The sequence below is a fragment of the Rhagoletis pomonella genome, unplaced genomic scaffold (assembly GCF_013731165.1).
Source record: "Rhagoletis pomonella isolate Grant_MI unplaced genomic scaffold, Rhpom_1.0 Rhpom_scaffold_00003, whole genome shotgun sequence".
Taxonomy (NCBI): Eukaryota; Metazoa; Arthropoda; class Insecta; order Diptera; family Tephritidae; genus Rhagoletis; species Rhagoletis pomonella.
Genome location: NW_023458557.1, coordinates 34,866,176 through 34,882,637, shown reverse-complemented (window position 1 = coordinate 34,882,637; position 16,462 = coordinate 34,866,176). Strand labels below are relative to the sequence as shown.

The window sequence follows — 16,462 nt, the reverse complement described above, 5'->3', positions numbered from 1 at the left end:
AAATAGCCAAAACTGGTCAAAATATCACACTCCTATTATTTTGTGGAAAACTGTACAAATGCCGAAAAAATTAATTTAGCTTCCTATTTTGCAAACAAAAAATGATATTTTATATGCATTCATGACTTCAACGTAAACTTAGCGACATATGGAGTATAACCCCAGATTATATTCCTAAAGGAAAAACTAAATTTAGGAATATATACACTCTAAAAAGTGCATGTAAAACTACTACTGAAAAGTGTTTATTTTTCAACCAGAATCTGTTCAAATATACGCGCAAGCTGTTTAAAATATACACATAAATATACACATGAAATGTTTAAAATTACAAACATTTTGAAAGTAAAAATATATTTTTTACAAATAATAAATACTAAGTGCCAGGGGCGCACCCAGGAATATATTTCTAAATATATATCATCAGAAAATACTGAAAATTCGCTTCAGATAATACGCTCTTTAAAATACATTTAAGCAAGTTTTATGTACAGTATGTAATATAAGTAAACTGTTTAAAGTTTGATAAATTGCATTTTATTTACATAAAATTTACAAAGAACTCAAACATTTTCAACCGGCTTCAAAAAAGGGGAGGTTATCAATTCTTCGGAGTATTTTTTCTTCTTTTATGTATGCCACCGCATAACTTTGGACCGCGTGAACCGATTCCAATAATTCTTTTTTTTTGCCGGAAAGATGGTACCTTAAGGGTCGTCCCGTAATTTGGTTTATATCCGATCATTAAATCATGAAAAAAGTAACGGTACTCCTAAATTTGTATATGAGAATTGAAGTCGGTTTTGCTTTTTGCTTAAAAATTACTTGTTTAATAAAAAGTTCTATAAACACAAGGTGCACTCAACTTTCAAAAGTAATACAAAATTTTACAAAAGAATTTTAAAATAAATAAATTGAATAATTCCATGTAATTTTTACACTTTTATGTTCATTTTCGTCGATTTCTGGTTTCTCATTTTTTAATACTTCGAATACCGAAAATTTAACTGAACTTGTATTTTTCTCATGTAGCTCATTTTGGTTGAACGAATTCGAAGTTAGCAAAATAAATCTTCGAATGCTTGTTAAGTACATATCAGTGGTAAACTTTTTTAGGTTGTAAAGTGTAAAAAGCAACAGTAAGTGAGTATGCATTGCGTCTTTTTAAGACAATGTTTTCATTCGCAGTTAAACTTTAAAGAACTCTCAAGAAAAACGAAAAATTCTTACAAAATGACGCACAAGAAATCGAAAAGAAATTTTCTTCTATCAAAATTTCTTAAATCAGTTTGCAGCTCTCAAGAAAAAAATGCTCTTTTATTTATTTCTTCAAGAAAATTTGCTTTTTCAAGCAAAAGAAATAATAAGAAATATTTCTTGTGATTTTCTTGAGAGCTGGATTCTAAGCTTTAAGATACAGTTTGTAATTGAGGTTATGAGCTTTGGTTACTACACTTTGTGTGTAGTTTTTCTCTACGTGACAAATTTGGTATGCAAAAGTAAACAGACAGTGTTTAATTTTGCACACACTAGGGGAGGAAACTGGTTACCTCTCTTTATATGCGTAAATTTAAACAAACATTTTTAAGAGGAAATTTTAAACGTTTTATGTGTAAACTGTGAAATTGTGAACAATAAATGTTAAGAACTCAAAAAAAAAATTTAAACTGCAGGAAACTGGTTACCTATCTTAATATGCGCAAATTTAAACAAATATTTTTTAGAGTGTACAAATAGAAATGCTCAAACTACAAGCTCAAAAACAGTAATTTTCTAACTGCCCTGGAAACTGACGGAAAATATTTTTATTCATACCAATTGTTGCTAAAGTTCTGATTTTTTATTTTGTGCTTCTTAGAGTGGACAGAACTTTGCGACGTTCCGAATAAATAAAACTATTTACGGTCAGTTTCCAGGGAAGTTAAGAAAAAAATGCGTATAATTTTCATCTCGAAATTGATATTTTTAGTACAGCTTTCGCCACTCGAAAATTTTACCTCAAAGAGGTGTTTTATTTGATAAATATATTTAATATCAATTAATGTTCGTTCTTATTTTTTATTAAAAATACTTTAACAAAACTCTTTTCTTTGCTAGCGTTCATTTTTGTTTACTTTTACATTTGAAATTTCTCTTCTTCTTCGCAAACATAATCGATAAAACTTGGTTGGACACCAAAAAATTATCTGTTTAATCTGAGATTATGTTATAATTATAAATTTGTATGGCTTATCTCTTTTTCTAATTACGGATTAGGGAGTTCAGCTCGGAAATGTGGATGAACTACTTACATGTAAACCTATTATTGGGCAATACTTACACATGTGGGTTAGGTTAGAAATTAAACATTAATTTCACTTAATTTTATTAATTTTTCTGATTTAAAATTTTGTTATTCATTTTAATTTTCAATTCTTTTGGTACATGAAATTACTGGTATAATTACTGAAATATGGTACTTGTGAATGCTTTTGACGCAAGCGAATTAAAATATCGCGAATCCACCGCATCAACTACTGTTTTTGACCTTGTAGTTTGGGCATTTCTATTTGTATATATTCCTAAATTTAGTTTTTCTTTTAGGAAAATAATCTGGGGTTCTGCTTCATCTGTCGCTAAGTTTACGTTGAAGTCATGAATGCATATAAAATACCATCTTTCGTTTGCAAAATAGGAAGCTAAATTAATTTGTTCGGCATTTCCTCTTACTCTCGTCTTCTCTTTGTGCAACCGTGATTATATCATCCATACATATTTACAGGTGTCCACAAAATAATAGGAGTGCGATATTTTGACCAGTTTTGGCTATTTGTCTTTTGTTTATTTAATGTTTTTTTGTAAGTCTAGCTGGCTATACCACAAACACCATATACATTTTAAACTTTGTACAAAATGTATTAAAATTTCTCAGATTTTAACCCAAATTTCAAACTTTTTAAACAGTCTTTAGAAAAAATTGTGGTATGCAGTTTTGTAGCTATTCCGCTTCAATTCACACTTGATCATGTGGTTGTTGGTTTTTGTTAATAATTCTATTTCTAGAATGTAAAATTTTTTTTTTGTGTGCTCGTCATTACGATATTTGTTTTTTGTTATAATTTAACTTATTTGTTTTTGTTATTTTATGGCCTTATAACAATTATATTCAACAATTTTTATTGACCTCGAGGCCGTTTTTAATGAAAAACTTATTGTGGAAAAGCAACAATAATTTGAAAAAATGGTAGAAGTGATAGCTATTTCGGAAATCACCACATTTCCTCATCAGACTTCTTTAAGTAGGATTCGAACCGACGATCCCACTGACTCAGCCAGTTGCCTACGCACTGTTCTAAGTTAGCCTTGTAAGTTATCGTTGCTTTTTTCCCACTTTTTCATTTGCTAAGCCAACACAATCAAGCGCAGCTATTCCGCTACGATTTACACTTGATCATGTGGTTTTTCGTTTTTGTTAATAATTCTATTTTTAGAATGTTTAACTTTTTTTTAGGTGTGCTCGTCATTAAAAACGGCATCGAGCTCAATAAAAATTGTTGATTATAATAGTTATAAGGCCATAAAATAACAAAAACAAATAACTTAAGGAACGGCCTAGAGTTCAATAAAATGGTTGAATATAATTTTTATAGAACAAATAAAAAAGTGGTGCACGAGAATCATAGTTCAATAGTATATTGTACAATGGAGCACACTAAATTTGGCTAAATTTTCCAATTGCAGACGATGTGCTAATAAAAAATATGTATTTTAAATGTTCTGCACTCATTGTAACCGGAGTCACGCCATTTTGGCTCTTCATAACTTTTTTTCTATTGCAAGAACATACTTCTAGGCTGCATTCGATTCTCCTCTCCAAATACTACCAGTTAATTATAAACTGAAACGTGAGCTAACAGCGCACCAATTTTTGCAACGCCAAAAATAATAAAAAAAATAACAGGAGTCACACTTTTATTTGTGAAAATTTCCCAATTTTATTTCTGAATTATATGCATATTTATGTTTGGCACAGCATATGTAACCAGATTTTTTGTTAATAAACCACCGAAAATAGTGTCCGAATAAAAACTGGGGAGTCATGTGAAAGTTTGAACTAATTGAGAATTGCCCATATATGTACATTAGATGCCTTATTTTGCTAAAGTATTTCAGATCCTCCCTCCGGCAGCAGAATATGAAAATAGGACGCTAAGAACCCAACAAAATGAATAAAATATTCACTATTGCAAAAACTGGATGAGCTACTCTGAGATCCGTGATTTATAAGACTGTTTTGCTGTAAGTTTAGGTTCTTACATGAAAAAATATTAATCTTACACAACAAAGAAAAAAAGATATCCCACCCCATGTAGACTAAGCCGCTAAAGCGAATGACGAACTCAGTTTTTTTAATACAACCAAACAGAAAGTTACCCACGCTCCCTAAAGTGACTACTTGGTACTATTTTTCACGAATTTTAAAATTTATTCGTTAGGCTTTTCCCGATAGCAGTAATTTTTCCAAAATTAAAATACTTAATTTAGCTAATTTAATGTAGTTTTTAAGGAAGTGAACAGATTTTTAATCGAATTATATTTGAACTAGTAAATTAAATTTAAGTGAAGCCATGTTGAAAACCACTTTCCAACTTGACAAACATCATCACAAAATTAAAAAGTCAAAGCAGGCGTGGATGAAACTGCCGTACTGTGGAATACTTTATCTATACATTACTATATTACACTAGCCAATACCCCCTTGCTTTGCGGCGCCTTAAAACACCTTTCGAACTGTAAACAATCATTCAATTGTTTAAGACGCACGACAGCAAATCGTCCCTAACTAAAAAAATTATATTAAATGAACTTTAATTTGAATTACCTCTACTTCGGTACCACCTATCGTGTCCGTCTTTGGCAGGTTGATTCCTCTTTATATCTGAAATACGCGTACGTGCAATTCGGACCATATATACGACTTTTTCCGAATAGGTTAGTCCCTAGTGCAGCTATCTAGGGCCAAATATTCCCATCCGTTCAGCCCTTTTGCGTGATTGAGTAACAAACATACAAACTATAACATTTATAATATTAGTAATAGGTATAGATAGAATAGATTCCACGCCCATTTTTCCAATAATAATAATAATAATAGATTGGCGCTTACACATATGTTAGTGTTTGGCCGAGCTTCTCCTCCGACTTGTGGCGTGCGCCTTGATGTTGTCACACAAAGCGGAGGGACCTACCGTTTAACGCCGACTCCGAACGGCGATTGTATTTTGATGAGAAGCTGTTTTTCATGGCAGAAATACACTCGGAGGTTCGCCATTGCCTGCCGAGGGACGACCGCTGTTAAGAAAAATCGTTTTCTATATTTTTTGCGATGTTGCTTTGACCAGGGTTTGAACCCAGGTGCTTATGAGTGAAAGCGCGCACTGCTTACCACTACACCGCAGCTCCCGACTCCATTTTTCCAATAACATTCAGTTTTCTACATGAGCATGGAACTCGTTTCATATACTACGTCCGTACCGAATTTCAGTACTCCACCGCAAATACTTTCAGATTTATGCGGTGTCAAAAATGCAGCATGTATAGATGGGGCCACGCCCATTTTTCCAATAACATATTTTCCTGTGGTAAAATGGAGCCTATATTTTAAGTTAGAGCTCTAGCAATACATCGGGGGAAACTGCATTTAATTCCATGCATGGGTTTTATGGAGAAAACGACAAAAATTAGTAGTTACTTCCTAACTGGTAAGTTTCATAAATTTTATACATATAGAGAAAAGTGCATATAATTTTAACATTTGTTCGCGCTTAGGCGTCGCAACTAAGTTAAAGACAGTAGTAAAACATGACGTGACCAATTTCTACTCTGAATACGTTAACATTAAAAAGACAGATTTGACAAACGAACGGAATATAGAGAATCTCAATTTGAATCTACATTTCCCCTACCCTTTGACATTGCTGCTAGAGGTTACCATCTTCGGAAATTATTTATTTCTTTCAAGTAGTAAAGGCGCACATGAAAGTATTTCCCTACCTAGCATATAAAAAGGACATTGCTAAAAACTTCAACAAATTTTAAAATATGTCACACCTGATTGTACTCAACATGGCTTTACTTAAACCTAATTTACTAGTTCAAATATAAATCAATTCAAAATCTGTTAGCTGTTTTAAAAAGTACATTTAAATAAGCTACAATATTAATTATTTTAATTTAAGAAAAATTACTACTATCTGGAAAATCCTAACAAATAAATTTTAAAATTCGTGAAAAATAATACCATTTAGTCACTTTAGGCCCTGTGGGTAACTTTCTGCTTGGTTGTATTAAAAAACTAAGTACGCCATTCGCTTTAGCGGCCTATTCTTCATGGGGTTGGATATCTTTTTCTTCTTTCTTGTGAAAGATGATTGTGTTTTGATATAAGGACCTAAACCTACAGCAAAACAGTCTTATAAATCACGGATTTCGGAGTAGCTCATCCAGTTTTTGCAATAATGAATATTTTTTTCATTTTGTTGGGATTGTTAGCGTTCTATTTTCATATTCTGCTGCCGGAGAGAGGTTCTGAAATACTTTAGCAAAATGTATGGAGAAAACAAGGCATCTAATGTACATACATGTACATCAGTTAACAACTGTCACTCAAAGACAGATTTTAACAAGATGACCGTTGTTTATTTATTAATTTAATAAATATACTTTAAATAATTTTACAGAGTTTATAAAATAGCTAATTGTGGCAGAAACGACTTCTTAGAAAACTAACAAATGAATGAATGAACACAAAGTAAAGGAAAAAGATGACTGCTCGAAATAGCGATGGCAATCATCACTGGGATGACAGCTGATAGTGATGGCATTAATGATGGGGATGACAGCTCGGCCTCTTCTGACAGAAACTCAGTGGGGTGAGTTTTATTCCGTATCGCTATCGCCGTCAGAGCAACAGTCGTCAATTTCTGGGAATAGAGCGCACCATGGTTTCATCTTGTCTGACGTGGCAATGGTGCTGTAACGTCGCTTGGTACGTTGACTTCCGTCGACATCCTCGATGACATACCGGTCGTAGCGTAAAACATTCTTTACCATGTACGGGCCCTTGTAATTAAGCTGCAGCTTCCTCGACTCGCCTGTACTTGGGGGTAGAGCTTCAAGCAGCACCAAATTTCCTTCTTTATAAGGAACAGGTTTACGATGTTTAGCATTGAATCTAGTTTTCCATTTCTGGTGAGCTTCTTCAATATTTTTCACGGCCTCGCTGCGTCGACCATTCATATGAAGCTCCTCGTTGTCGTGAAGTGCCGCCAAGACCTTATTTCCACTCAAATATCGTAGTGGGAAATCGTAAACTATATTGGAGCGAACTTCGTTGTAGCCTTGATCTTCATATTCATTGTCCACTGAAGCATGCGGACATGGGTATCCCAATCTTTAGGATCATTCGAAGATGGTTTCAAGTACGCCAACACAGCTTGGCTAACGCGTTCCGCTAAGCCATTTGAGCGAGGAGTGCGCACTGCTACCTTCAAATGTTGGATGTTAAGAGACTCAGTAAATGTTTCGAACGCTGATGAAGTGAATGCTGACCCTCGATCGGTAACAATTCGTTGCGGTAGTCCAAAGTAAAGCGTTAATTGGTTTATAGCATCGACGACTGGCTTTGTTTTCGTCGACCTGGTGGGAACTATGATGCAGTATCTCGTGAGAGCGTCGACAATTACCAGAACGTATTCGTAACCACGACGGCTTTTCGGAAACGGCCCCAGGTGGTAAAGGTGTAGTGTATGGAACGTTAAGGGCGGAGTGTCCATCCCATACAATTCACATTGCCTTCGTAATGGTTGTCGGCGATAGCAACACTCTAAGCAAGAGCCGATATAGCCCTTCACAAAGTTTCGCAAACGTGAAAACCAGAAATGTTGCAGTACTCGCTTAATGGTTCCATCCAATCCGGGATGTCCTATATCGTCATGACAGAACCTGATAACTCGCCACAGCATCCCTTTTGGCACGACCAGAAGTTACCGCCCGTTTTCACCCTTCCAGAACAGTCGGTGATCTTTCAGTGAATACTCAACGACGATTTTGTTCCGTTGATCTAAATGAACTGAGCCTTGCAGCAGATCCACTATGTTTTTAAGTTTCTCATCTTGCCTCTGCATCGCCGGAACCCAGTCAGATACTGATACCGACAACACCTTACATGCAACATCATCTAAGATCGGTGTTCCCTCGACGGGCGCACGACTCATTGCGTCGACGTGAGCCATTGACACCCCAGCTCGGTGAATAATCGCAAAGTCATATTCTAAAAGCTTTAGAAACCACCGCGCACATTTTAGCGGTTGTCATCGAGTGATAGTCGGTGACGATGGTGAACCTCTTACCCTATAGGAACATCCTAAACCGCTCACACGTTTCAACCACCGCCAAAACCTCCAACTCACACGCATGATAGTTCCTTTCCTGCGGCGTACACGCTCGACTAATATACGCGACCGGTTTTAACCCATTCCCAGCCTCCTCTTGCAGAAGAATAGCAGCAATTCCCATGCTGGACGCGTCCTTAAGAATTTCATGGTTTCTTGCAATGTCGTATATTGTGAGCACTGGCGCCTCACTAATAGCCTTTATCAAATGCTTAAAAGCACCTTCACACTCCGTACCCCAAACAAACTCTGCGCCCTTCTTCGTAAGCTGCGTCAGCGGTTTAGCAGTCAATGCATAGCCAGGTACAAACTTACGGAAAAATCTGGTTAAACCTAAAAAACGTCTAACTTCCAGCTGAGTACTCGGCTTCGGATACCCCTTTATTGCTTCGGTTTTCCGCCCCCTGGCGTTATGCCATCTGCACCCACCTCATGCCCTAAGAAGGTAACATGACTTCTCATAAACGTGCATTTCGAAATTCTCAAAGTTAACCCCTCGTCACGAATAATTTTCAAAAACTTTTCGAGATAGTTCAAATTTTCTTCTACGGTATGTGTCGCTATTATTACCTCATCTACGTAGCTCACAACAAATTTACTTAACGGGGCGACTGACTGCGTCATCATACGCTGGAAAGTGCACGGAGCGTTACGCAATCCAAATGGCATTCTATTAAATTCAAAATGCCCATTGTGAGTTACAAACGCTGTCAACGGTTTAGCCTCCTCCCCCAACTCAATTTGATAATAACCCGACATAAGATCTAAAGTGGTGAAAAACTTTTTCCCCGAAAGCGTAGCTAACACTCCATCCACTGTAGGCATCAACCATGGTTGCTTTTCTGTAACAGCGTTGAGCTCGCGGAAGTCAACACATAACCTCTCTTCTCCATTCTGTTTACGCACCAAAAAATGGGTGACGCATACAGTGAATCCGACTTTCGTATTATTCCCAATTGTAGCAGCTTATCGACTATCTCCTCCACAATGCGTTGCTTCGGGATAGGTATATTATACGGTTTCTTTGCAATTGGTTTGTCCGAAGTGACCTTTATTTCCATATTAAATCGTTTTGATTTACCTAACTCAGGAAGCCTTTCCCCAAAACACTCTGCGTAAGAATTAATCAAATCAATAAGACCCTCTTGGATACTTAGCGGTAGATTATTGCCCATGTCCAGCGCTTCGCCACCAATCCTCATTATCTTACACGAATTACCCTCAATGATAACCTTGCCTTTAGACAACAAATCGATTCCTACAATTGCTTCGTATACCATTGCTGCATCATCCACGACTAACATTTCAACGAATCTTGTAACTTCATCAATCTTAAGTTTTGCTATTAGTTTTTCACGACAAACGGTTTCCCCACCCGAAAATCCAAACAACTTCTCCTCGCAAGCATCAAAACTTTCCCCAGTTCGTAGTGCAATTGATCGTTTGGTCAACGACCTGCAACTGCCAGAATCAATAAGCGCATTACACTGTATTTCGTTCTTGCCGATTAAAGTTTACCTTTACAAAGCTCTTTGCACACACTTCGCGTAGAAACTTTGTTCACTAGTGTGTCAGCTTCCTCTACTTCACCCTCAGACTCATTACTATTTTGATTTGTTCTCTGACGCTGCTTAAATTCAGTTATTTTGCGTGGCTTACTGCAATTCCTCGAAATGTGCCCCCTTTCTCTGCAATTAAAGCAAATAGGACCAGTTGCGTTATTTTTTACATCATTCGTGTAGCTATTTTGTACCACTGGTCTTTCAACTTTCTTTAAAAATTCATTTTGTTTACATTGAATCGTATTGTTCCCGTGTATATTAATCAACGACTGCAACAAATCAGCACATTTCGAGAAATGCATTGCGCTCAACGTTTTTGAATTGATGAGTATGCATTGTCACATGGATTAAACTCTGGCAATACTACCCGGTATGTATCTTGCTCTCACGTACATTGTCTCGTGCAACGACACTGGATGAATGTTTGTTGTGAAATCATTCGGCTGCGACCCGAACACTCTGCTCGGTGATGATGACGTGGCATTCATTTCAGTTGTCTGCTGCTGCGTATAAAGTGGAACGTTCGCTTGCGTCGATGAGAACGTTGGCCACTGCGTTTGCGTCGACGGCGGCGCACATATTTGCGTTGAAATCGGCTGTGAACCATAAGCTGTATTGTTTAGCCAAGGCGTTGTAGAGACTGGAAACGTTGACCATTGCGTTCGCGTCGACGGCGGCGCACATATTTGCGTTGAAATCGGCTGTGAACCATAAGGTGTATTGTTTAACCAAGGCGTTGTAGAAAATGGAAACGTTGGCGGCGCCTGCGCTAACGTCATAGCATCCAACTGTCCATACGATGATGCGGCAAGTGGTGTACTCGACAGCAACTGCGTGTCTGCTTGCTGTATGTTTGTCTGCTTAAACGATAAAGTATTTTGCGACGACGAACTGCTCTGCCCAAAACTACTTTGCATGCCCATCGTGGCCACCAGAGCGTTCGGCATCGATGAACGAAGAGTCTGCAGCTGTGCCGTCAATAGCTCTACGGCACCACTCAGGCAACTCACCTGTTCCTCCAACTGCTTCCTGACTTCCGAATCGTTACTCGCTGATGCATCGCTCCTTTCTTGACCAGCACCATCGATGGGGGCAGCTCCTAGCGTCGTCATTACTTCCTCAATATTTTTGCTTACCACCTCCTCGTCCAGTTGCTGTAATCTGCTAATTAGCTCCGCCTTGTTTCCGCTCGTCTTTCGCTCCAACTTTTGCAGCACACTTTTAAGCTGCATTACTGTGAGGTCGTTTAGGTTCATGACCACTTCTGATAATCTGTCACTCAAAGACAGATTTTAACAAGATGACCGTTGGTTATTTATAAATTTAATAAATATACCCTAAATAATTTTACAGAGTTTATAAAATAGCGTTTTGCTTGTAACCAATTGTGGCAAAAACGACTTCTTACAGGTCTATTCTGCACGTTACCGAAGACTTTGTAACCGGAAAATTGTATTACCAAAAAATGTTACCAGTTCTTGTCACCGCGGTTCTAGGTACGTTGGTAATGCAGTTAAAATATCCAGCAATTCAGCTGTGAAGAAGTGTGCAAATCCTGGCATTGCATATTTCATGGGGCAATAATTTGTTACCAGTTTATGAGCTGGTAACAAAATTTACCGGTTACAAGAGTACACAGAATGCGAAAAGGGCTTAAAAATTTACAGGAACTTTATTTATCGGTTACAAGCTTTTTATTACCAGCGCAGAATAGACCTGTTAGAAAACTAACAAATGAATGAATGAACACAGAGTAAAGTCAAAAGATGAATGCTCGAAATAGCGATGGCAATCATCACTGGTGACTGTAATGTCAAAAACTGTAAACAAAGAAATTAACCCTTTGTTATGCATTTGCCATATTTGATAAAATTCAATATCTTTGAAATGAAAGTTTTTGTAAATATGAAAGTATTTAAAATCTCATCAGAATCAGCTTCATTTAAAGTTATTGCATTGCATTTTCGTTTTAATGTAAATGTGGAAATGCATACTTACACAAAATTACACATCAGCAGGTCTATTCTGCGCTGGTAATAAAAAGTTTGTAACCGGTAAATAAAGTTCCTGTGAATTTTTAAACCCTTTTCGCATTCTGTGTACTCTTGTAACCGGTAAATTTTGTTACCATCCCATAAGCTGGTAACAAATTATTGCCCCGTGAAATATGCAATGCCGGGATTTGCACAATTCTTCATAGATGAATTGCTGAATATTTTAACTGCATTACCAACGTATCTAGAATCGCGGTGACAAGAACTGGTAACATTTTTTGGTAATACAATTTTCCGGTTACAAAATCTTCGGTAACGTGCAGAATAGATCTGTAAATGAAACACACTTATTTATAAAGCGGTTTTGACAATTTTCTTGATTTTACTATCCCAATGTTTTTGAGCATTTATTTTTTATACAAATACTTGATTCTAAAGTATATAGGACATTAAAAAAAAGTTTGATTCTTCTAAATTTACATCAGAACTTAACTTCAATAGTTTAGCTATTAAATTTTTGCAATTTGAAATTGCCTTTCCATTACATTTATCAAAAATTACTTTCAGTTTCTTTATGTCAACAAGGAGTTCTGGTTAAGGTTTTATCAGACCACCATTTGAGATTTAGTTTATCCATGTATATGAGTGGGAGATTTTCTTTTCATATTCGGTATGATAAATCCTGCACCTGTGAACAAACGCGCCCGCTTAGAAATACTCAGCTGCGATGGGCAACAAATAAAGTCACGCGCACACGTGAAGAGTCTCCCAATGAAACATCGCAGCAATTTTCCCACTGTTGTCGCTTCACTTGACAATAACGCACAAGTTTGTTGTCCTGGCTCTTGGCAAACACAACGCACCGCCCGTAATTCCTTTTCATTTTATTTTGTATTTAAAATCAGTCGCACAGCTCACACTTGAAAATTTAAACTAAAAGAGAATACAATTTTGAATAGTATAGGGTTAAGAGTTGACATTTCAGTCGCAGTTCAAAAGAGAGAAATGTCAAAATCACTTCTACCTTGTTATGCCTTGCAGAATAGGGTTGAATACATGGTACAATAATACAACAGGTATTGTCTTCACATCGAAATTCGTGCTCCCTTTTATTTGGCTTTGCTTTTTGTTTTCGCTCAATTTCATTTTTATAATTTTTCTAGACAAAAGAAAAAACGTTTGAAATGAAGTGAGCCATACAAATTTTGAGTTTATTTGCTTTAAATGTTTTTTTTTCGTCTTTTGCAATTTTAATAAGTCCTCTACAAGGAGGTTGGTTTAAAAAAATACGTGTACATTAGAGTGGTCCAAAAAAATAAAGTCTGAGTTTTAATGCCGGCACACCCTAGGATTGATCGATATCGAAAAAAATATACCCCAATATTTTTATTTTGAAAATCAAAAAATATTTAGTTAGTGCTCAAAGCGCTCAAAGTTTTCCATGTATTTTATATAGAGAAAAAACATCTTTTCGTAGAAATAGTGTAGGATTCTTGAAAATCAATATTTTTCGACCGGAAAACTTTACTTATCTTCAGGAGACTCCCAGTAATAATACTCAATTGTTTTTTTTAACAATTTTTTCATGGTAACTATATTTTATAGGTCCTCCAAAACCCCTAGAAAATGCAATGGGGGACCATTAAAAAATCTTGTATCATAAAAAATGGTTAAATAAACAATTGGATATTAATACTGGAAGTCTCCTGAAGGAAACCACAGTTTTCTGGTCGAAAAATATTGATTTTCAAGAGATTTATACCATTTCTAGGAAAATTTGTTTTTTCTCCATATAAAATACATGGAAAACTTTGTGCGCTTTGAGCACTCCCTAAATGTTTTTTTATTTCAAAATAAAAAAATATGGGTATATTTTTTTCGGTATATAACAATCCTAGGAGGTGGCGGCATTAAAAATCCGACCTTATTTTTTTACATACATTTTTGGACCACTTTAGTATACATACATGGTATATGGGGTATGAAAATATCTCTTTTCCCTAGCAGTAAACCTTTTAGTGTGGGCAACAATGATCAAATGAGGCAGATCGGAATATGTGCTCTCTGGGAAGATAATACCTGCAATTATTGTACCATGGGTTGTATATCTATTTCAATTTCATTGGCATTGCCCATGTTTTTGTAATTAATTTTTTCTTCGATTTCAGATTTGGCGTTCTCGGGCTAAAGCAAAGGAATACAAGATCCAATCAACGAATGCGAACGAAGCCGTGGAGCTTAAGAAATATTTCAACTAGCACACAATTCATATGTATACATACATACTAAAGGTCTGCATCGGAATTAAATTTGCTTCACTGTGAAGTTTTCTTCAAATATGTAAGCTACTCATACTCTAGCCGGAAGGGCATGAAAGGAAGTGAAGATGTTGAACGATGTATACATAAAAAAAAGTACTCAAACAAAATATGTTTCGAAAAAAAAGAATATAAATAAGCAGTACCATGCTGTTAAAATTCCCCAAAAAACATGTTCCTTCACAAGTATTTTTTGAGTATTTTTGGAAGTTTTTGTTTAATACTACATAACGTTAATGTTAGAGCTGACTCTTATATTAAATAACAAACATGGAGAATTGTAGGGGAGCCCAAGAGGGGATTCGGGGATTTACTCGAGCGCGTCAGATCAGCATATGGGGAGTACCCTGCATCCTGTTGAGTACCTCTGCCAAATCTAACCCATCATTGTAAAGCCGCGCGCATAGAAGAGCTGATCAGAATAGTAAAAAAAAATTGATAGGTGGATTTACTCGAACGCGTCAGATTAAGAAATGGTGGGTTAATTACATGCTGAAAAGTGTGCATTACAATAATCTGACGATTTGAGCGTGACGCAAGGGATTGGGAGGGTCGCAAACTTGCAAAAAAAACGTTACGTGGACATTCTCCAGCGCGGTAAATTTTTTTTTTTATTATGAAGCAAACAGCTGAAGGATAACGGGAAGTAAATAATCTGACGAGTTCAACATGCCGGAGTAACGAAAATCGTCAACAAAGGTTAGCGCGGGCACTTGCTGTTTTTTTAAACTACTACATATTTTTCTAGAAATTTATTATTTTTTGATTTGTTTGCTGTTTTTCGTTCATATTATTTGTCACAATCATATGACTGTAAGTATACCCATTTGGTCCGCAAATCATACCAGTTGCGAGTGAAAGGTGAGAATTAATCCAAACAAACTCTCACTAAAGGCTCGTGTGTTGCTCCGCTGTATATGTACTAGAGATGCAAATCCCGGGATCCCGGTGTTTTTGACGTCCCGGAAATCCCGGGATTAATGCAAGCAAATCCCGAAAATTTTGAAATATCGAATTGATAGTAAGAATTTGTTTATGCATTTTGAAGTATGATTTTTGTAAAATGCCGTTTTGACTGCAATTAACAAAAAGCTTGAAACTGTACTTTTAAATTGCAGTCTGAGCCTTTTTTGAAGAAGATTTCAATGAATTTACTCATAGTGTCGCTAATGTAAACGAAACAGAGAGTTTTAAGGAACAATTAGATAATTTTTTAGATCAATCTACTCAAAACTTCCTCAAATCGAAAAACTTATAATTTGACCGACGTGCTGGTAAAAGAAGTTCTAATATTTTGTAATGGATTATGTCTACCTTTTGACAGTTCAGCCTAAAAGTGTTGATGCCGAAATATGTTTTTCATCAGTAGGTTTTGTATGTAAAAAATTTCAAAATTTCTAGTAAATTGCGAAAAAAATTTCTCTATTCGCCATTTCTTTATAGAGTAGAATAAACATGTTTAGAGAAATTGTTTTTGTAGATTTTTGTTTTCTGATTTTTTTTATTAATCGTCACTTTCAAAAGCACCTGGTATTTACATTATTATTTGTGATGTATACGTTCCTCAATCACATGGTTTTTTAAATACAATTAAAAAAATGTTTTACTTTAAAATTTGTCTGATTTAATAAATATCGCTAGCGTAGAGTGCAAAGTTGCCAAGTCCCAATTTGAAAATTGTACAGGAGAGGAAAAAACTTCGTATAGCCATTTTCTTCAAGTATTTCGCAAAACTTTGAATACAACATTTTACCTGTTTAAAGCAAAGCAAAACTCCATACGAATCGGAGGGATTCGATATTTATTAAAAGATTTCGAAGTTTTTTGGCCTTAGCAAATTTTCCTTTCATTGAATATAAACGAGAAAACATAAAACAAGGACCTTTTCCCTTTTCGAAACGATGCAATTTTAATTTATCTAGCCTATCTATGATTTTTCATTAAAAGTGAAGTTAGCAACTTTTCACTCTAATATAGTGATATATGAATTTTACAATCAGTTTATCGTAAATTTTAAATAGTTTTATTTAATGGTATATTTAAATGCTTTCAGATATTGAATTTTGACGCATATTCATAAAATTTATGACTCAATTTGAATCCCGGGATAAATCCCGGGATCCCGGGATTACCTAAAAAATATACCCAAATCCCGG

At 35.8% G+C, this 16,462-nt stretch overlaps 1 protein-coding gene across 2 annotated transcripts in view; it reads left to right on the top strand.

Moving 5' to 3' along the window:
- The window catches only part of LOC118735166 (F-box/WD repeat-containing protein 5), a 135,847-nt gene extending 121,454 nt beyond the window's left edge, over positions 1 to 14,393 (top strand). For both annotated transcript variants that reach the window (XM_036464805.1, XM_036464806.1), the window contains exon 7: positions 14,157 to 14,393. In XM_036464805.1, the coding sequence (XP_036320698.1) occupies positions 14,157 to 14,246 (90 nt within the window). In that variant the 3' untranslated portion in view covers positions 14,247 to 14,393. The remainder of the gene's footprint in view (positions 1 to 14,156) is intronic.
- The last annotated feature ends 2,069 nt before the right edge of the window (positions 14,394 to 16,462 follow it).